Source organism: Idiotropiscis lumnitzeri, chromosome 7 (assembly GCF_059441095.1).
Source record: "Idiotropiscis lumnitzeri isolate Australia: NSW breed Sydney's pygmy pipehorse chromosome 7, RoL_Ilum_1.0, whole genome shotgun sequence".
Taxonomy (NCBI): domain Eukaryota; kingdom Metazoa; phylum Chordata; class Actinopteri; order Syngnathiformes; family Syngnathidae; genus Idiotropiscis; species Idiotropiscis lumnitzeri.
Genome location: NC_142397.1, coordinates 15,628,285 through 15,651,098, shown reverse-complemented (window position 1 = coordinate 15,651,098; position 22,814 = coordinate 15,628,285). Strand labels below are relative to the sequence as shown.

At 40.5% G+C, this 22,814-nt stretch overlaps 2 protein-coding genes across 10 annotated transcripts in view; one reads left to right on the top strand and one right to left on the bottom strand.

Annotated features, from left to right (window-relative positions):
- Positions 1-11,085, bottom strand: part of rap1gap2a (RAP1 GTPase activating protein 2a) — a 71,684-nt gene extending 60,599 nt beyond the window's left edge. For 3 of the 7 annotated variants that reach the window (XR_015844207.1, XM_088300108.1, XM_088300110.1), the window contains exon 1: positions 10,957-11,085. Coding sequence is in view for 6 of the 7 variants with exons in the window: in XM_088300108.1 (XP_088156234.1) it covers positions 10,957-11,069 (113 nt within the window). In the remaining variant the exon portion in view is untranslated. Of the gene's footprint in view, positions 1-1,230; positions 1,804-5,261; positions 5,652-10,956 lie in introns of those variants that run through there. The other 4 variants (XM_088300111.1, XM_088300113.1, XM_088300114.1 and 1 more) reach the window with 3 other exon arrangements.
- LOC148333732 (uncharacterized) lies at positions 5,029-21,782 on the top strand. 3 transcript variants are annotated; one of them, XM_088300119.1, is made up of 9 exons: positions 5,029-5,503; positions 6,419-6,459; positions 17,357-17,614; positions 17,793-17,854; positions 19,278-19,352; positions 19,667-19,811; positions 20,670-20,777; positions 20,848-20,902; positions 21,005-21,782. In XM_088300119.1, the coding sequence occupies exons 2-9, from the start codon at positions 6,427-6,429 to the stop codon at positions 21,217-21,219; spliced, it is 951 nt and encodes a 316-aa protein (XP_088156245.1). In that variant the 5' UTR covers positions 5,029-5,503; positions 6,419-6,426; the 3' UTR covers positions 21,220-21,782. The 3 variants fall into 3 exon arrangements, with proteins under 3 accessions (XP_088156245.1, XP_088156244.1, XP_088156246.1); XM_088300118.1 differs by having other exon boundaries at positions 5,029-5,508; XM_088300120.1 differs by lacking the exons at positions 5,029-5,503; positions 6,419-6,459 and adding an exon at positions 6,718-6,791.
- Positions 21,783-22,814: the final 1,032 nt, after the last annotated feature.

The window sequence follows — 22,814 nt, the reverse complement described above, 5'->3', positions numbered from 1 at the left end:
AAAGTTAATGATGAGAATTCCTTCAAAAGCATCATTTCTGTTTGCAGCTTTTAGCGCTTTTGTGGACACAAGAGAGACCAAGAACATGAATATTAAAGAGGGAGGCAGGGAGATTTATAACTTCATTTCTGCATCACAGTGTTTCCCTCGGGTCTTCTGTCAACACCATTAAATGTCTCATTTCCATTTTAGTGGCATCGGATCCATATGTTCCTCTATATTCATTGCATTGGTAACCACCAACAGCTATCTAGTCCAGATCTGGTGATCTCAATGCATGCATATTTTCACATTTTTTGCAAAATGCCAAAACTATCAAACATACTTTTCCTTGATCTTGGAATCATTTGCGATGGAAATTTTTTAATCCCATTTCATTTGGTTGTATAATAATGCGGAACAATAGGCAATCTCTTTTTTGCAGATATAGGTTGATTTCATTTCCTTTTTCTTTTACCATGTCCTGTTGGTGGTTTGAATGTGATTTTTTTTCAATAACCAATAAGGAGCTAATGGGCGGAATAAAATGGCTCAATTTAAAACATTTTATTTAGTTATATATATTAACACTTGTCGCCCTCATGAGGGTCGCAGGTAAGATTGAGCCTACCCAGGTGCAACCTAGACTGATTTCCAGTCAGTCAGATTTTTTTAAAAAAAAAGTTGAAAATTGAATTGTTGTCTGTGTGTGCGCTGGTGTTTTGACAAACTCATTTCATCCTATGTGTGATGTTGTGCTGCCTCAACCCTTCTGGGGTGGTAAAGTACACCAATGTGATGCTTTCAGTGTGAGAATATGACAGCCAGCAAGGATGTTTCCCACAAACACTACACTCCGATGTGTCAGCACTTTCAACAGTAATCGAGCTAAATGGGGAGCTTATTCTGCACTGCATCAAGAGGATATTACCATCTAACCAGGAGAAGAGGAAACCTAATAGGTTAAATCCAATGTGTGTTTGTCTGTGTCACGTGAGGCAACAATAAAACAATATGCAGCAGGCAGAAACAAAAGTGTCTGCTGATTCCAAAAGCTCCCTGAATGGAGACAGCGCGGTCTGAAACAGCATGAGACCTCCACCCGCCCTTCCTTCCTTTCAACGAAAGTCCTTCACCACACACCAAAACTTCAGCAACATTACTTTGATTTGATGTAAAACCGCAATGGATATGAACAGAAAATGTAAACTGCACATGTCAGTACAATGAAAAGATAAAAAGCTACAATACCATCCAAAACCACCAAATGACACGCTTCTCCTCCTTCTCAGCATTTTTTGTCCCTCTATACTCCTCAGATGGCACGCTCTGACTGTATCCGCTGGGAAATGTGTTCTCTGCTGTCAGTCTGTGTCTCTCTCAACGTCCCCTCTCGATCGGCTCCTTTAAGCGGGCTCCTCTGTCGACTGGGTCTCCGTCCAGTCAGTTTCCTGAAACACTGCTTGCTTTGTCACAGTCACTTAAATACAAACTCACACTCTCTGAAACATACAGGTACATCGAATATACAGTGGCTGGAGGGGGAGGGTCAAAGGTGGGGAGTGGCCAAAAGAACCCATCTGAGTTTGAGAGTTTATTTCCCACACACATCTGCAGGTGCATTTGAAACTCTCGAATGATGTGGAACTCCATCTGCAAACAACCATTGTTACATCCCGCCTGAATTATTTGTCCCCCGATAAACTCAAGACAAACGGGATTATTTTCAAACTAACAAATAAAGCACATTAAAATGTTGAAAACAAGTTATTATACCACTAGTACTAAATAATTGCACGTTAGATGAGTGACAAACAACTCATACATGGGCTGTAAGCAACAACCCATGATGTGATCAAAGGGAGTGTCCTTCCTGACACCCTTCCTCTTCAAGCTAACCCGAAACCACTATTTGACCAAAAATGGAAGCCGTTGAGTTGAGCTGATGCTTCGTAGAAATGATTAAACAACAACAAGAAATAATAAAATCCCCAAATTGAGCTGCCACAATTAGCCTAGCAGTCCCCATAAAAAGCAGCTTTCAGTGACTGCGTTTACATGCAGACAGAAAACATTTAAAATCATAAATATAGGCAATATTCGGGGTTTGAAAGGGCACAAGACACCCATAAATATGCTCTTATTTAGGATTTGAAAAACACATAGAAGACCTCTTTTCTCACCAGGAAATGTGTTCATATAAATGGGATCAGAATACCTCGGTTTTTGTGTGTTCTGCACATGCTCTAACAGCAAGGAATCTTGGTCCAAGAAGCACACAATATCGTTAACAAGACCAAAAATACTGTTTGCTAATTACTTAACTGCTAACAGTTAAAAAAATGAATTATGTCATTACATAGCTATTTTGAATTGGCATTTTGACCATCAACACGTATTTATCAATCAAGTTGTTAATATCCCTCTTTGATAGATATATCTATATCTTTCTCAAGTATTCAAATTTTTAGTCAGTGGATGTTACGTTTGAGGAAGCAAAGATTTGCCAGGAGATAATGATGACCACACTATGATGTTCACACCGTTTTTATCCATAGGATGGCCGAGTGGTCTAAGGCGCCGCGTTCAGGACCCAGTCTCCCCAGGAGGCCTGGGTTTGAATCTTTTTTCAAATTTCCCCATTGTGGGACTAATAAAGGACATCTTTATCTTTATAAGCTAAAGCGTCATTTTCCTTGCAGACTTAACGATGGAAATCTCTATAATGCATTTTCTCTCTCTATGACATTAAATAATGCTCAGCGCAAATGAGCACCAGCAGAACACTAATCAATCAGCTTGTAATGTTAAAATGTCCTTGCAAAATCGAGGCCAGAACATGTATTCAGTCCATACAAATGCAATGACTAAAGTTAGAAATTGTGGAATACACAGAAAAAAAGTTTTTTTTCCAACATACATGCAGAGGTTTATGACATGTCTTTTATTTATGCAGTTTTTAAATAATGCAATAATGCTATTGTATCCATTTTTTATTGTATTGTATTGTCTTTAGAGCCGACCTCCACCTTAATAGTTCTCGAGAAAGCGCTTTCGCTGACCCAACAAAAATAAGGTTTATCTCTGTTCTGTTTTCATTTGTGGTTGGATGCAAACATGGAAACGCGCGTGACGAGTTGTCAGCCCTGCCATCTTACAGTTTCTTGTCTCGTGTATTTGTGACTAACATTATAATTAAACAACAAACGGGTGCTGTATTACACACGGTGCAAATGCCGAGAGGAGCCATCCAAGAGGTAAATTCAGCGCTGCAGACTCAGCTCCGCTAATCCCCAAGAGTTCATGGGCCTTTCAAAAGTTCCCAGCCCTATAGCAGTGTCTCCATTCTGCAAAATTCCAGATTTCAGTTAACTCAATTTTGGCAACTCAATGTGGCACAATCACACAAAACCTCCTTCCCAGGTTATATTTCCTGTCATTCAAAAGGTAATATAACGAACAGGTATGTGGTTTTCTAAAAGTTCTTTGTTTTGGTACCTCACATGTAGCTTACTGTGATGGACCTGGTCAACTTCAATTATTTTACTATGCACAGAAATGAGCAGCAAAAAGTAAATGAGGGCATGACTAATTTGCAAAAAAATGGACCTGATTTTTTTTTTTTTTTTTTAGGATTCTGCTCATCGAGCTGTGGGTGACCAAAATGAAGAAAGATTTATCAGGGGAAATATTTCCACCACCGAATGTCGACTATGAGATCATACAAGCATCCAATGGATGGTTTATTTTCTATATTTCCATCTTCAGATCTTAAAACAGGCTGCATTTCCTTTTTATTTTCCTCTCTGCCATCTCGGATAGTCTTGATCTGAGTCCTAGTGCGCTAAACAAAGTTAACATGGACGAGGTGTCAGAAAGATAAAGTTCATTTGTGGAGGTTTTGAAAAGCTCTGTGTCCAGACAATAATGCTTTTAAAACAATCCCCAGTCACAGGTAACTGCAAAAAATGCCTGAGGGCGCAATCATTTACGTAGCACACCTGCACCACAGGTGTGCACATCAACTGCATTTCCTCTTCCAGAAGTGTATTTTAATACAACACTCAACATACTGTATATTTGAATTGATACATTATATTACGGACATAATGTCTCTCAGGTGGTCACAATAAATGTATACCTACTGGAGGTGTAGGCGTTATGAAACTAATTACGGAGCAACAGTTGACTCATTTAAAAAAAAAAAAATCTCCAAAATTATGACCAGCTAAAAAGATAACAGTATTAATTGATTCTGACGGTGAGGATAAGGGGTTCAGATAATGTATGAATGGATGTTTTTTGTAAACACCGTCTCACCCTCAAGATTCCTGCTGATGCTACTGAAGGCACAGCAGATGAACATTGACTGATTTTGTTGGTCAGCTTGATTGAGTCTTTTGTCTGATTCTCTGGGTCTGAAGGCACGACTCTCATACCTGAAGAAAGCTTTCTCACAGTCCTTGATTGACCTCACGTGCCAGAAGTCTGATGTATTATTGTAGAAACACACATCCATCCAACTATTATCTGAGCCACTTATCCTCACAGGACTCGCGGACATGCTGAAGCCTATCTCAGCTTACTCCCGGCAGAGGGCGGGTTACACCTTGGACTGGTTACCAGCCAATTGCAGGGCACTCGTAGACGAACAAACATTCACACGGGCAGAACATACAAACTCCACACAGGAAGGCCAGAGCCTAAACACAACCAGTCAGTCCACTGTGCTGTTCATTTTTTCATAAAGTCAACAATGCGCAGTTTTTTTTTTTTTTTTTAGAAATGTCCTGGTTGAGGTTTCCAGGGTTACAAAAGAAAATCCTCTGGACACTTGATGGAAAATAACCCCTGTTGGACAAGAAACACCATTTAGTGCAGCGGTCGGGAACCTTTTTGACCTGGAGAGCCATATAACCAAATTATTTCTAGATATATATTTTTTGAGAGCCATATAGTATTTTAAACATATAATAATATAATAATAAAAATAATAAAAGGTTTACTTTTAATGCGACTTCTGGTGCTGCATGTTTTTTTTATGTCCTTAATTTGTGTTTCCTCGACTTGATTCGCCATCATGATGCTCCGATCGTGAACCGTTCTTGCTGACAGTGGCATGTCTCTTATTTTTTTGATTATCTTGGCTTTATTTGGAAAGTCATCAAAAAGTTCATTGGCCACATCAAGCATAAATGTTTTGGCATATTCGCCATCTGTGAACGGCTTTCCACTCTTCACTATTGCCAAAGCACCCGCAAAGCTAGCGGAATTACCGTCACCTTGCGTGGTCCAGACACGCAGCTGCTGCTGGCTCGTCTGCACTTTCCGTTGCAGCTCTTCGCATGCCTTTTTCCTGCTGTCCCCCGGTGGATATTTCAATGCAAAAGAAGCATGACGCGTATCGAAGTGCCGCTTTATATTTGAGCGTTTCATTGATGCAATTTTGTCATTGCATATTCGACATACTGCGGATCCTGCTCTCTCCACAAATGCAAATTCCTCTGTCCACGCAGCCTGGAATGTACGGTAATCATCGTCTTTTTTTCTTTTCGCCATCTTTTCTGTTACAAGGGTTGAGCGGGTTGAAGGGTTGAAATTTTATCTCTGATAAAATTAATTTCCGTACATTGACAATGACCCGTGACGTACTTGCGATCGATTGGTTCCCGACCTGATCCTCGGGTCACCGGCGGATTGCAAGTGCCGCTACCCTCCCCTGACTTTTAAAATGTATCTTTAAAACTCATTTTAAATTACTTAATATTATTAAGATTATCACTAGTATTTTAAAACCAGTTCCAAAATATATATATTTTTTAATTTAATTTAATTTTTTTTTTTTTTGGCCCCCTCAACTCCAAACTGTCTGGGAGCCATATGACGTCTCCGGAAGAGCCATATATGGCTCGAGAGCCATAGGTTCCCGACCGCTGATTTAGTGAGTAAGGCAGTGATTTACGCATGAAAATATTTTGATAGGGCTCTAAACACCTCATTAGGTAGGTACCGATAATTGGCCGAATTACAGCCCGAATCCCCAGTTTTGATCAAAGTCAGCAAAGGCCTGATGATTGGATCACTCTAAAAATAAATCCAGTGTTAAAACTGATTCTTCCTCCCAAATCCGCTCTGCAAACAGTCATGGCCAGCAATCATAAATATGAAACACGTTCAATATTTTCCATTACAAATTCATGAGATCCAGTGCTGACCCAGCCATGGACTCTCTGGTTGTGCAAGCAAGCAACCTGAAGCATGCACTGTTACTGGACTTCACAAATAACTCTGTCTGACAGGTCATGTTGAGTGTTTGTATAACATGTCTCTTAAGTTATTCATCATAATAAAAACAACAAGTGAAATTTACCACTTAAATATATAGTTACCAGATGACCTCTTGAACATTTTCTATTTTTTCCTTCTTTGTATTTTCCAGCTGTCTGGATGTGCCCTGCAGTACCATGCCGCCTCTTACAGGTCAGTCTTGGCGCTACGCCGGAGATTTAGTTGGCAGAAGGAAACTCTCAATTGCCGGTGGACATAAAGCAGTATTGTTACGTGTGTGCAATGCGCTGTGCTGGTCACCAGTATAACACACAGTAAAATGGGTTAGAACACGTGCTGAAAATGTTTTCCTCAAGTATGGATTTGCTTACATTTTAATAATCTGTCAAGATGTTATTTGTTATGTGTGACTCCAGGCTTTGCGTAGGCTCATGACGTTATGTAATTGCAGAGCACTGTTACCAGGCAGATATCAGCAGGCATAATCAACTGACGCTTCTGTGTATGAAAGTCACACCCATGAGGTAGATTGAATGGATTAAAATTGTTGAATTAATCAAAATACTGTGAAATTCTGAAGTTGAATGCCAATGAGGTGCAGTAGTACAATTCAGAATCAAATCTAAATTCTCTAAGGTTGCACAAAATTTTGTCACGTGCACGTTTCAATGGTTACCTTCTTTTTACACTTGTGTGACAACTTTTGACTTTTTTTTTTAAGCTGCACCAATGTGATCATGGAACTAATTTTGTAGTATAAAAGATTGTGTTTGACCCTACTGTGTCATCAGAATTCACACAATCTCACCAACAAGTATACTCAAGCAAGATTCGTTTAATTAATTTCATTTTAGTACGGTTGATTTTCATTTCTTTATAATTTTATCAAATGAGAGCCACCTACTTTTCATGGTTCTTCTTCTCGATTTTACTAAAAGTGACAGCATGCTCGCCCACATACCCGCACAGTACACATTCACGTACACAATCATGGACTGCGACACACCGTGTAGCGTCGTACATTTACTGCATGCACTAATGCTCATAGAGCTGCACTCACACAAGCTGACATAATCGTTCATGCAGGCAAATTAACATGCTATGACAGTGGCATGAGAGGAACACGCACACACAAACACACATACACGCTCACATAAGCTATTTTTTTGTTCTTATTTTTACATAGATAGGATCGTTGAGTGAAAACAAATAATCAATTTTACATACTTGCTCTTCACTGCAAGAGGTCAACATAATGGCAAACATTCACAGGGGCCAACTGCCAACACTATCACACACAATCTTCAACTCACTAATTCCCTTATCACTTAATTTCATTCTAAATGTCTAATATCGGGCGGCACGGGGGCCCGACTGGTTAGCACGATGGCCTCACAGTGAGAGACAGCATCGGGCGTGGGTTCGATCCCGGCTCCGGCCATCCTGTGTGGAGTTTGCATGTTCTCCCCGTGCTTGCGGGGGTTTCCTCAGGGTACTCCGGTTTCCTCCCACATTCCAAAAACCTGCATGGCAGGCCGATTGAACACTCTAAATTGCCCCTAGGTATGAGTGTGAACGCGGATGGTTGTTCGTCTCCGATCCAAGACTATAGCCGAAAATAAAATCGCAGATAAAAAAAACAAAAACAAAAACAGACAACGCTTAATTGAATGTGCAAAATTGAAGACCAAACTGATGGCACACAAAGACTAGACGTCATCCATCTATTGTGTCGCTTCGCCTCATAAGGTTCGCGGGGGTGCTGAAGCCTATCCCAGCTATCTTCGGGCAGTAGGCGGGGTACACCCTGAACTGGTGGCCCGACAATCACAGGGCACACATAGACTAACCATCCGCACTCACACTCATACCTAGGGGCAATTTAGAGTGTTCAATCGGCCTGCCATGCATGTTTTTGGAATGTGGGAGGAAACCGGAGTACCCGGAGGAAACCCACGAAGACACGGGGAGAACATGCAAACTCCTCACAGAAAAGCCGGAGCCTTGAACCGTAATTGAACCCGGCACCTCGGCACTGTGAGCCGGACGTGCTAAGCATTCTTCCACCGTGCCGCTAAGACTAGATTTATTTAAAATATTAATTTTGACGTCTAATGAAAATGAGAAGTATTTTCGGTTATCAGCATGCTGCACATTGAAACGCAAGTATGTCAAGGGATTTGTTAAATTGCATTAGAAGGAACAATATACTATGCTGTCTCTGCAACTGCATGGATGCTGAATAAATTTGGCAAAGAATTAATTCTAATTTCTGCATTCATATTTCCTCTGATAAAGGCTGTGGATTATTCTTTTCTATTTTGAGTTACAATCAAGTGCGGAGAAAGGCAGATTTGCTGACTGCACCAGGTGTCCCAGCACCAAAGAGCTTGAAGTCAGCTCTGCGTGGAGTGTCAAACTGTCTCTTTTTTACGTCAATGTAATAGAAATAAATTTACAATATAATCATCTAACCTTCTATAACTATGCTAGGCAACAACAAAAATACAGTAAATCCATTAATTTTCCTCCATTTATCCAGGTTGCAGGGACAGAACTCTGAAGATGGATTTAGCTACTTCTGTATGTCCTAAATGTATTCTGTGAAGTCATACCATGGACACTTCAACAGAGGGATTAAAAAAAAAAAAAAGGAAAAACACATCCAACATAGTCACCAAGGCTCTGCTGGATTCCATGACCATGGACAAGGTTCACCCGTATAGTGACGGCTTCATTTCAGATGCTGCACCAATCTGTGGATTTCAGAGTTTACAGAGTTTTTACCTCAGCCACCACTGAAGCAGCTTCAATATGATTGACCCTTTTATCTCTGGCTTTCGCCGTTGATATCGGGTTTGTTAGCTGCAGGTCCAATCATTCAGAAGTTGGGTAACGGATGAAGATTTGAAAATGAAGATTCAAATCTGCTTCACAAACCAGTTGGTCGGATTATTAGCTTCCACTAGATGGCACTCTTGTTTTAATGAAATGGCAAGTCAATGTGCTTTCAGCCCAATGTTGAATAGAGAGTGCCATCTCAATAAAACATGAAGCATCTTGACGCTTTATTTTCCCAGCACTTCTTTCTGGCTCCCACTAAAGTTTTAAACCTACCATGTTTAAAATAACTCACTGTTAATTCTAATTCACCTTTTCCACCAGGCCAAACAATACATTTAAAATGTTTTTGTGTCACAAAACTATTCAACTTTAAGCACTTCAGTATATCGTCCCACCGACACACACAGGATGGTCAAGGAAGACATAATCTGGGAACAAGTATTTTTAAGCTTTTAAATTTTATTTTGCACGCTTCAAACGAGTGTGCCCAGCTTCAATAAAAGTGATTGATTGGCGTCCATTCCACGGTGTAATCTACATTTGACCTGATGTCAGCTGGAATAGACTTCAGGTTCCCATAACCCTAAACAGGATAGATGCTACAGAAATGGATGGATGGATTGATGAAAATCAATGTTTGCTCTTGGGGAATTATTCACCCCGTTGTTCTTATTTTATTTATTTATTTAACATGCCCCATGTTTTTCAGCAACCCTCTGCCCGCTCATGTGTTTTATGTTTTTTCTTCATTTTAATATTAATATGTTTCAAGATGCATCTGTAATGTTTGCTTACTTAGCCAGATAATATCTATCAATATTGACATGGTATGCAATGAGTCAAAGTTTCATACCTACAGAAATAATTAAAAAAAAATATCGTAAAATATTCGTATATATACTATATTGTGATTAGCATGCATAAGGTTAATTGAATTTCACGGCAAAATAACATTGGATTGTTTCCGTCCAAGGAATGTTTGACTCCGAGCTGCACATTTCCCTGCATCCTGCTGTTCCTTTCTGTACCGCATGCAGTAGGGGATGCACACCCACAGGATTGATTTGGACTATCTCACCATATACCGTACACTGAAGCTTTTAAAAAAATGCCAACACATGCTTGACAGTTCATGCTTGAACTGAGATTTACCCATTAACTGACACGCAAGAGTCACCGTAGTGGCCAACAAATCATGTCAGTCCAATCTTCATCTTCAAAAATACTACTACTATCAGCAACAAATGTTTCACTCTCTTTATCGTTGGCCTTGATTTCCTTCACTACAACTTGGCTAGGCGATGTTTATAGCTGATTGAATAAAAACGGGAAGGTACTCTTCTTAACCACCCACACACGTATGCAGAACCCTAACTACATGCTGTTACCCACCAGTCTTAACACACGCATACACACACGCACGCATACACACACGCACGCATACACACACACGTGCCATATGGTGTTATAAACCAACACAGAATGTGGCAACCATGACCACACATTGCAGCAGAACACATAAGACAATTTGCATGCCATCACGCTTCCACTCACACTTGCGCATGTACTGTACACACACACCTACATTCACACACCAGGATTAAATCCACACATTTTCTTAGAGTTCAAGGATATTGAGAACACCGAAGTCAAGAAATCCTTAAAATAGCTCTCCACTTCACTTGCTTTTGTTCAAATGCTGAGGAGTCATATCAAAAGCCAGCAACTCATGCTGCCTCTTGTCTCCATCTGGAGAGTTCTCACACTGATCATACAAAAACCGTCTGTTTTTGCCATCAGTGTTTTGGATCTCCATTTGCTTGCTGTCATCAGCCAATGCCTTACCTCGCCTCCCCCGAAGATCCTTTGCAAGCTGGGGTGAACATCTTGCAGTCAGTGGTCAACGCGGCATTAACAGTGGAGCGGCTGACAGAGCAGGAGAGGTCGAGGGAATGCATGAGAGAGAGAGAGAGGAGCAAGGGAGTGTGGGGGGAGGCTGTGCACATGGGGGGAGGGTACAGTCTTTATAGCGCTGGGTAGGGCAGAATTATGATACGAGAGAGTGTGTGTCTGTGCAAGCATGAGAGAGATGCTGTTACCATGGAGAGGGATACGCCTAAACTACTTTGAAGCTTTTTTAGACTGGGGGTGGACAAGAGAGAAGCAAAAAGAGAAAGTCGGGATGTAAAAATACAACAAAGGCTGAATCTCTGCATAACACCACTAGTTGCTGTTGACAGGAAAATTCACCTCGAAAACTGATATGCATATGCTGATTTGTGTTTGTTTTGCAGATAAAACCACAATTACATATATATAGATATATATATATATATTTTTTTTAAATATTTTTAATCATCAGAATATGACCAACAACAAAACAACAACAAATTAAGCTCTTGATGTCAACCTTTGCATTTAGCAGTAATACTTAGCCCGGTTAAAAATGCAAATAGCACAAACATTTTATTTACAATTATGACGATACGTGATGTCAACTGCAAAATTTTTATTTCCATTTGTTTATTCTCTGTGACAAGTTTAACACCTTAGCTTGGTAAAGTGGTGTTTAAATTGTAAAACTGTAAGTGATTTGAGACAGGATAGCAAAATATTTAGATGTGAGCATGCAGGTTAGCCCCCTGCTAGCTTCCCCAGAATCAAACCTCCAGCTGTCGTGATGTCTTTGACAGCACACATTTTTCTTTGTAATTACAATTAATAAGTCCTCCAGTGAACACGGTCCACGCGTTCACCAGTTTGAAATCCACTTCTTCTGAGTCACTTTTAAACTGTCTGCATTAGGGAAGCCTGTCATTTTCTTGAATGTCTAATCCTCCCCGGTGACGAGCAACTTGGTCATCACTTATCAATAGAACAAAGATGACGCTATTCTCCCGTGGCCCAAATGGCTGCGATGATCAAATAGTTTGTACACAATATCGTGGCTACAATCGTGGAAGTGGAGGCAAGGTGGGGAATTGAGCTATTTGTGACCATTTAGACACTTGCTGGACTCCCCAAGCCGGGTTATGACAAAAGTGTCGCATAGGGAATCGGTCTGGCAGGCCCCTGACACTTTTCTCTCGTCTGCCACATATGGCCGAGGTCCGCTAATTGGAGATGCCCGCACAACACCATCACTGACACTGACCTTACATTATTATTTATGTTTTATTAGTTTTCAAGTCTGGTCTTGTAATCAGTTTAAACACTTTCACTTTTACTCAGTACAATTATTGGTTTCAGGGCTTTTCCACCATTATGATTCCTTGTCAAAGAACACGGTATACACATTGCATACACCTGGTCAGTTTTCCTGAGAAAAGCAGGCAAAATATAATCACCTTTCTAGTATAAACTATTTGTTTTCGATCTGTCTCCTGTCTAGGGCTCATAAAGCCATCTCACTGAGACAGAGGGTGGACATGATTTAATTAGATCGATCCTCCCTGGTGGGCAGACCACTGTAGGCACCACGCCAACAGTCGCATGGTCATGCAAAGCTAGTGGTACTTTCGGCTAAAGATACAACAAGTGCCCAAAAATAGCACAACAATAAATGGGTTATAAGTACTATTTAGGATTGTTTTGTTTCATCTGTAAGCATTTTAATGTTAATGTTTATCAGGTTTGATTTGTCCTGCTGGCTGGGGTTGCCTTGGAAACCTGCCTTTTTCAATTACTTGCTGAGGTTTGGTTCAGCTTTAATTTGACCTCGTAAACAAATAAAACTGTTTATAAAATGGTTGGATGGAGATGTTCATAGATTTGCAGGATAAACCTGACTTCCCAATGGAAATCAATTTGAGCATTCTTTTATTATCCTTCATACTTGGCTTAAAGTCAATGAATTACTATTTTCCTCTTTATAATAATATTGCCATAATATTGCCTTTATTAGTCCCACAATGGGGAAATTCGAGATTCGAACCCAGGCCTCCTGGGGAGACTGGGTCCTGAACGCGGCGCCTTAGACCACTCGGCCATCCTGGCAGCCTTTATCTGAAGTAGTGGGACTTTATCATGCCAGAAGGAAAATTACATTAGAGGCAACTCTGGAGTAGTTCACTACTGCATGTTAGTTGGCATGTTGCATTCAAAAACCACTGAACAGCAAAACACAATTAAGTGGAAAAGCTCATTTTGTGCATGTTTTTACAAAAATCCACCCACTCGTAGATTTTACATGTCTCAATGATCCTTGGGGCTAATTTGTCTAGGTCTGTATGCTCCTGGCAGGGACACCCATGGCAAACAAGTACTAGGTGAGTAGCCAGAGAAAGCACGGCTCACAACCGCTTATGATGAGTAAAAATATTGGACAATGTTTTCCATGGGTCACCGGGGCCCCCCCTCTGGCGCCAGTTCTGGAGTTGGGGCTCAGAGCAAGCCTCTGAGCGTCTGGCTCTGCTACCTTGCCCAAAAAGACATGGGTCCCCCTACTGATGAGTTCAAACCTGTGGGAGGGGCCAAAAGGGTCAGGTGATTTGTGAGCTAGACGGCGGCCAAAGCCGTGGACCTTGGCAGTCCGATCCCCGGCTACAGAAGCTAGCTCTAGGGACATGGAATGTCACTTCTCAGTTAGGAAAGGACACCCGGCTGGCGTGTGAGGCAGAGAAGTTCTGGCTTGACGTAGTTGGACTTTCCTCCACACTCAGCCTGGGCTCTGGTACCAGTTCTCTCTAGAGGGGTTGGACTCTCTTCCACTCTGGAGTTGCCCACGGTGAGAGGTGCAGAGCAAGCGTGGGCATACTTATTGCCCCCCGGCTAAGTGTCTGTACATTAGGGTTCACTCCAGTGGATGAGAAGGTAGCGTCCTTCAGACTGGGTGGGAGGACTGGTCTTGGCTGTTATTTGTGCCTATGCACCAAAACAGCAGCTTTGAGTAGCCACCCTTTTTGTTTTGAAGTCCTTGGCGGGTGTGCTAGACAGTGCACTCTTTTTCTGCTGAGGAACTTCAATTATCTTGTGGACAATGACATTAAAACCTAGAAGAGTGTGATTGGGTGGAACGCCCGCCTTGATCAGAACTCGAGTGGTGTTCTGTTACTGGACTTCTGAGCTTGTCATGGATTGACACCAAGTTCAAACATAAGGGTCTCCATATGAGCACTTGGCACCAGGACATCCTTGGACATAGTTCGATGAGTGACTTTGTGGTCATGTCATCGGATTTGCGGCCGCATATTTTGGACACTCGGGTGAAAAGAGGGGTGAAGCTCTCAACTGATCTGGTGTTGTGTGAGCTGAGACGGTGGGGGAAGATGCCGGTCCAACCCGGCAGACCCAAACGTATTGTAAAGGTTTGCTGGAAACTTCTGGGAGAATCCACTGTCAGAAAGTTTTTCTGAGTCTGAGTGGGCCATTGATGAGGCGGCCGATTGGAGCGGTTGTCGGTGCCAATCAAGACGCCAACCCCCAAACCCGCAGGTGGACACCAGTGGTAATGGGATGCTGTCAAGCTGAAGAAAGAGTCCTATAGTCTTTTTGGTCTGTGGGACTCCAGAGGTAGTTGACAGAACTGGCTGGCCAAGCAGAATGCAGCTTTGGCGGTCGCTGATGAAAAAACTCATGCATCTCTTGGGGTCTTGATCACAAGTAAGGGTATGATGGAGCGTGAGATCGACAAGCGGATCGTGGTAAAGGAGCTGGTGAATTGAATGAGCGGAATGGTTTTAATTTAAAATGAGAACAATGTGAATTTGTTCTAATGGATGTGTCACCTGGAGCAATTAGGACTAGTTTGTGGGAGTTTTAATGGTGAGCAAGTTGAATTTATGGCGGGTGGTAATTTTTGTCATGTTGAAAATCCTTCCAACGGTGAATTAAATTCACAGAATTTTAAAATGGAGCGATGTGTCATGGTCTGTTTGTCATTTTTGGTATTTAGTTTCACGTTGTTTTTTCCCTGTGTTTTGTGTGTGTCTAGTTATACCTGATTGTGTCCACTTGTGCTTGTCGTCCCATTCTCGAGTGTGAACCAATCAGCTCCCTCGAACGTTTTGTGACTTGTTCATATATAAATATAAAAATTGAAAACAACCTATGGGTAGCATACGATTTTAAATACTATAATAACATGTGCATGTTGAAAGCTTTCACACATATGTTATTATGTATTCATTAAATCATTTTATGTCGGCGTAATGCACTCCCTGTTTGAAGCAGTAGAAAGGGATAGGGAAGTGGTTGCAGAGACACACTGTCACCTAGTGGCCTTAATTTCAAACTGCAGTAAAAGTCATTTGTATTTTTATTAAGATGGAATTTCCTCCCCTTAGTATTGTCAACTAATATGTACAAAACCAACAGAAAAAAATCCATCTATCTATCTCATGCAAAAGTGTGTGAACAGACAACACACAGATTTACTTAGCTCTGTCGCCTAGTCCCTTAGGTTTGCTTAGATTTGTCGTTAGAGCACATAAACTGCTGGATGGATCTAATTTTCTTCAGAAAAATTACCCATACAAAAAAAAAGATATTTACATTTACCTATTACGTGTCGACAGTGTTTGTATTGCTGACCCCCATATTTAAATTCATATCAATAAAAAAATTATCCGCTCCTGCCTCGTTTCAAGTGGCAATGGTAGTATTCTTAAATAACCATCCTGTGCTTACGAAGTAACATATGACAAACAAAATGCTAACTTACCATAGTGGGTAAAGTATGGATTATTCAATGCATCCTTCAACTCTGCCGAGCTTGTGAGATGCTATTCAATTTTTTATATTTAAATGTGCACTCACATAAAGGTGAGTTTCTTGTGGCGCTGATTTGACCAATTTGTATCTAGTCCGACTGTTCAAGGTTGTGGAAACTAGAGCCTATTTAAGCTAACATCACGTAAGAGGTCTAGAGGCTCGTAATTAAATTTAAAGATGGCATCATGTAATGTGAGGTGATGAATCTAATGTATGTCATCATGTAAAGTGAATTCATGTTGTGTACATCATCATATAAGGTGATGTGCCAAAGCACCCCAAAACACACATGAAAGACCAACAATGCTTTTATTTCTTTGACCACAAAGCTGTGTCAGCATTTGTTACATTTGGGGTGTGAGTGTTTAACGTGTGATGAATATAGACGACAAGCTTCCCAACTTGAGGTGCTCCACATCGTTAGAATTCACAGACAAGAAAAACAACCGCAACTATCAGTGACCATAATCGTAAGATACCAAAGCAACACTGGGAGCAGAGTAAGTAGGTGTAATTAGCCGAATAACCATGGGGAATTGCAGTAGCAGTTTATAATTTAACACATGCTATTTAATGTGAGTCACTGATGGTGTAGTGGTTCACTTACCTGACGTCTGTGCAGGCAACTTATGTTGAGTTCCCACCCAATGACGGGTGAGTGAAGCTTGATGTGCCCTGTGACTGACTGGTTATCAGTCCAGGGAGTACCTAGTCTGTTTCACTGGAAGGCCACTGGGAAAGGCTGCAACTCCCAGTGGTTCGGAACAGGTTTAAGCCACAAAATGGATGGATGGAAGATTGTTGGAGATTAATACAGAAGATGCACATAAGTACAAGTAGCTCATAATTGTATAACTTTCACAGCATAATAAATCAAGACTCAGTCAAGAAAAGCACATAGATTGAGTCACCGTCAAGGCTTAAGTATTATTCATCAAATTAGTCGAAGCATCCAAAATAAAACTACAGCATATTCCGGATTATAAAGCGCATCTGTATATAAAACACAGTAGCTCTTTTTTTTTGACAAAAAAAAAAACACGATATACAAGCCACACCAGGCTATAAGCCGCAGTTTTCTATGTAGAAAAAAAATAGTTGTTTAGTACAAGTACAGAACGATTTTGTACTGTGAATGCACCGAGAGGTACATAAACAGTTTGTTAAAAATAATGACTTTTAACAGGGCAACAACTTTGCGAATTAAAGCAGAACAGACCCAAGAAAAAAAATCGAGATTTATTTAGTTTATTTTCTTAACTATAGAGCGCCCCTACTGGTGAAAGAAAAATCCACAGAAAATCCGCACCGTTGTATTTGCCACATGGTTCAAAATCTAGGAAAGAAGTAACGGCTTATATTCTGGAAAATACGGTACTATAATAAACCAACAACAATTTAACAATCTGGAAGATTGTCAATTCCATGCAGTCATATATGACCGTGCATTTCTAGTTTTTGATACTTGTTTCTGGAGAGACTAATATAGGTAGTCTTAAAATGCATTTAACAAGTGCGGGTTCTCTCTTGACAGAAAATGGAAATGTCAGGTTTCACATCAAAAGGACTACCTCAAAATCCTGCTCAGCCTGCTGGATCTCGGTACAGCGCCAACCCGCAGCCAGTTGCCAGCCAGAGCCGAGGCTTTAATGGGTTTATTCCCATACAAAACTGTTATATGCAAGCAAGTTCAATGATGGCTGCTACCAGAATGCAATTTGTACCAATGACTTATCAGAATGTGCAACCACATCCCCAAAACACGGAGACACTTGCTCAGGTGTTTGACCAGGTAGGTTGACAACCTTGTTTTTTTCTTTCGTTTTTTGTTTTGATAGTGGGATAGTCGTCATTTGTTGAGTTTGGGAAGGGACTTGGGAAGAGTGAGCCACGTATTAGTGCTAGGTTATTAGTACAGGTTACTTACATAGTGCAGGCTAAATTATTGAGCTGTGTGTTTCTACCACCAGACAAACTTTGTACCGGAGGTGATGCTACCTAACGGCATGAACATGCGTCCTGTTGGATTACTGTAAGTGATACAACCGATGAAAATAATGTACCCCTTATTTAAAAACATGTATATATTTGACAGACATCCCATTGCCATGCCATTACATGTCACTCAGTTAAAGCTCTTTGTGGTTGCTGCATCCTTGACACACGTTATTTTCTGTGAAATAAATGTTAAAAAATGCCATGGCTAAACCACTGTAATACTGCAAATGATTTAGCAAGATGCAAAAATATAGAGTGGAAACTGTGAATAAGGATAACGTGAACGATTTTACAAGCAGGTATAAAAATGCAACAATTGGTTATCACGACACGGAAAAAACAAATAGGATGAAAAATAATTTGGGAAAATACAAATTTCGGGGAAAGTTAGTGGAACTGCTGCTTTCGACTCACAAGCAAAATAAAAATAAAAAATCATATGGGAATTATTACATGTACAGGAGGTATCAGGGTCTGCGGCACTTGACCTACACTGTTTCGACTTTACGAAACCTGAGTCTCGTCCCCCGTTTTAGATTCACACTGCAGGCAAATGCGACCCAGATTGGATTCTTTTTGCCCATATGCGACCTGTTTCTGATTTTTGTCTGAACAGCTCAAATCAGTTTTTTTTTCAAATCCGACCTGGGCCCGTTTCCTATGTGATACTACTTTGGATACATCTGAATTTTGGAAACGTGACCGCAGTTTGAACGGCTTGGTAGCATATACCTGTCATTGATCTTATCCTGAGCCCTAAATGTGTTCCGCATGAGAGGAGGGAGAGTGCTGGGAGCTGGGAAATCGAATTTCCAGCGTTTTTTAGAGAAACAGTATTGACTTTACATTTGGCTTTACTTTACTTATCTTAAGACGAACAACCACCCACGCTCACAATCGCACCTAGGGGCAATTCAGGGTGTCCAATCAACATACCATGCATGTTTTTGGAGCGTGGGAGGAAACCCATGCAGAACATGTAGACTCCACACAGGAAGGCCGGAGCCAGAATCGAACGCTGCACCTCTATACTGTGAGGCCATCGTGCTAACCAACCGTTACACCGTGCCGCCCACCAGACAGAGCATGGTCACATTCATAATGTACTAATGTGAACGCTGACACCAAAGCCTTTTTGACGTCACGGCCCTACCGCTCACCAGTGTTGACCTGTACAGTATCTTATATTTTAATTGTAATTTATTTTATTATTCTGAAGTATAATACGAGTATTTGGATATTTATTTTGAGATGTATTGGGTACAAAAGGGTTAATCCCAATTTGCACGGAAATTCGGGTTAAGTTGCCAGTGAAGGAACGGAACTCGTTCATAACCCAAGGAAAATCTGGAATTAATTTTACTTAATAATTAATATACGTGATGTTCTTTGTCAACCATATTCAATATTGATCAGGTAATATTGTATCATGCAACATGTTTCTGTCTACTCTTCAGGAATGGAGAGCTGTTGTATAAAGTTACCGCTCCCAACTATGCTGCTCCTCTCCCCCCCACCATCCCAAGGATTAAGTAAGATTTTATTTATCTATCTATCTATCTATCTATCTATCTATATATATATATATATATATATATATATATATATATATATATATATATATATATATATATATATATATATATAAAGAACTTACAGTGCAGTATTGGACAGACAAATTCACTTATCAGTGAGATGTGTCAACTGTCAGCTCATCACACAATAGTGCAATTTTTGATGAATCGATATTCATTCGATTCTATTTCTGCAACACGTGTTGCTCTGTGTCCTCACAATTTCACAAAGATGCCTTGCATGCTCTTACCACTTTCTCTTCAAATTTTAGGAAGATAAACAAAAAAATGGATCAAACGTATGTCAAGAAGCCGCCAAATGCATTCATGTTGTTCATGAAGGAACATCGACAAGCTGTTAGGCACCATTCCCACTTAAGAAACAGTGCAGATATAAACAAGATTCTAGGAAGAATGGTAAGTGTAACCGCTCGCACGCTATCAAACAAAGTTAATCATTATCAGAAAAATGCAGTGGATATTTGAAATAAATAAATAAATACATGACTGGAAAAACCTGTTGGAACACTTTTGAGAATTATTTGAGCTAAGCGGAGGCATTCTAAATTGGATTTGTGAAAACACTTTTGTATAAAATTTATGCTAACTTTAATTAAACACGAGTTTAAGAGTTCATCCATCCATTCATTTTATTCCGGTTACGGGTTACGGGAGCAGCAGCAACTTTAGCAGAGAAGTACAGACTTGCCTCTCCACAGCCACTTGGTCCAGTGCTTTTGGGGGCTCCTGAAATGTTCCCAAAAAGCAGAGATGCCATACTCAGGCAACTAAACCAGATCCCCTCCACAATTTGGCTGTACCTAGAAATTCTGTCCATAAATGTTATCAACAGAATCGATGACGCACTTGGATTCAAGAACACGTGGAAATGCAAAAATTTCCTATTGCACTGGCCTTTATCTTCAAACAAAGAGCAACACATAAAACGATTAAAAACTATCACAAGTGCTTTATGAAGCTTCATTTTACCATCACTATATTTTACCTGTAACTTACTATTCCAGTCCGACCAATCAATTTGTTTTGAGTAAATTTATATTTCACATGTTTTGAAATGATTACCTTGGGCTCATGCTTTTCGATCATGCAAACCTTGCATTTGAATAGTAGTGTTGATAATATTCACTGTATACGCAGCTAATTCTATGGATGTTTGAACTAAATTTAACTGGCTTAGTGGTGTCTATACACTCAGATATGGATATATGCATGATAAAATCTAATGCTAATAAATATCTTATTCCATATACGTAGTGGCATTTGCTACCTCAGGAAGAGAAAGCCAAATACTACGAGCTGGCTGACAAAGTGAAGCGACTGCACTCCCAGCAGCATCCGGATTGGTCCTGGAGGCACAATTATGTAAGTGTGGCTTATTGCTTTATACTATAAATACATTTGGCTAATGTTGTTTTTTTGTTTTTTTGCGTAGGGGAAAAAGGAGGACAGTGAACATATCATGGAACCAGATGCCAACAGTGTGCAAGGTAAGGGGTGTGTGTGTATGAGAGTTTATTTTACTCAGATTTATCTATTGCTGTGAGTGAAAAACATGTGAAATTAAATAAGCCAAATTTTGATATGTATAGCAGCGCTGGTGCCAGAGGTCGAGGAGGGAAGTGGACAAGCCGAGACAGATTTTGAGGATGACCCTGACTCCTTGTCTCTGAGTTCAACAACAGTACAACTCTCCCTCGAAGAGCATATTTCCCAAATATACCTGAAACAGCCACCTGGCATGATTGCCCACCCTCCGTCCCGATCGCCCAAGCATTCGTCGTCAAGGTTCCTCCCGGACTGTTGATTTCTTGATGGACTTTAATTATGCACATTCTTCCCTTAGAAAACACTGGAAGGATTTTGATGCACCAGCCTTGTTTCTGCCACTGGAAGACAATCGATTGAATGACTTCCAGCCAATATCTTACCCTATATGGATGCATTTACTCCTATGTCCACAAATCTGCCCCCTGAACTTTTCTCCTACAAACATTTTTTATACAGTGGTAAAACGTTTATAAAAACAATGGTCATACAGTGTCAATTGTGTAATTGATCAATAGGAAGATTGAAGTAGGTCTGCATCTTTTCTTCCAGTCTCAGAAACACTAGAATAAATATATATATATATATATATATATATATATATATATATAATGTTAATGTATGTGTGGAGAGAGGAAGTACACAACTCATTTTTTTATTATTTTATTAAAATTGATTTTACAAAGGCTGCGGCCTTCCTGAGTGGAGTTTGCATGTTCTCCCCGTGCCTGCGTGGGTTTCCTCCGGGTACTCCGGTTTCCTCCCACATTCCAAAAACATGCATGGCAGGTTGATTGAACACTCTAAATTGCGTGTGAGCGTGGATGGTTGTTCGTCTTTGTGTGCCCTGCAATTGTCTGGCAACCAGTTCAGGGTGTACCTTGCCTACTGTGTCCGGAGACAGCTGGGATAGGCTCCAGCACCCCCCACCACCCTTGTGTGGCCTGTGTAATGCAATTTGGGTAGCCAGTGATGCAGCTGGTCAACTATATGCACAACTTAATCCCATATGTGCATAGAAGCCAAATGGCGGTGTGACTTCGGGACACTCAAGTTATCAGGCCTCTCATGAACATGGAGCATTCAGGCAAACAAGCAGGGAAAAATAAATTCAAATCGGAAACGGACGACCAAAATTTAGGGATCCGCTCAAGCGTATCCAGTTATTTGCTACTCAAAACGTTGAAAGTAACATGGAAGTATTGAATTTGTAGGGTGAGCCGTTTATTATTGAAGTGCGCAACGACCAACAACATAAAGCAGAGCAAAATACTTCCAAAGTAAAAAAAGGATTCTTCGATACACCAAGTCACAGCATGGAGTAAGAGCACCACCCATTGACAAAATTACTGTACTACAACAGGAAGTTGATCTTATGCTGCCATAATGAAGACGCTCTCAATTATCTTAAGACACGTATAAAATATTGAGCATCAAGGAGCTTCTATGGACTAGCTTAAAAGGAGGGAGATGATGTATTCTCAGGGGAAGTTGTATCGCTCCTCATGGTGGCCGTTTACCTGACGGACCATGACGCAGGACTTTATAATAACATAGTAAACCTCAGATTTTGTCATTACTTGATTATTTTAGTATGAATAAAAGTTTGAAGTTTGAGTTTTGCCGAGTGTCTGTTCTATTTGATGCGAAAATGAAGCTCAATGCAGCACTTGTGATATTCTTACTTCTCGAGATGGATGATAAAGGCTCGTACAGCTGAAATGTATTACATTTCCACTGCATCACAAAACCATGGGGTCCATATATAGGACTCAAAAATGATGTTTAAAACAAGTGCTTCATCAAGCTTAATATGTCCATCACTAATTCGAGATAGTATTCGATACCAAAATG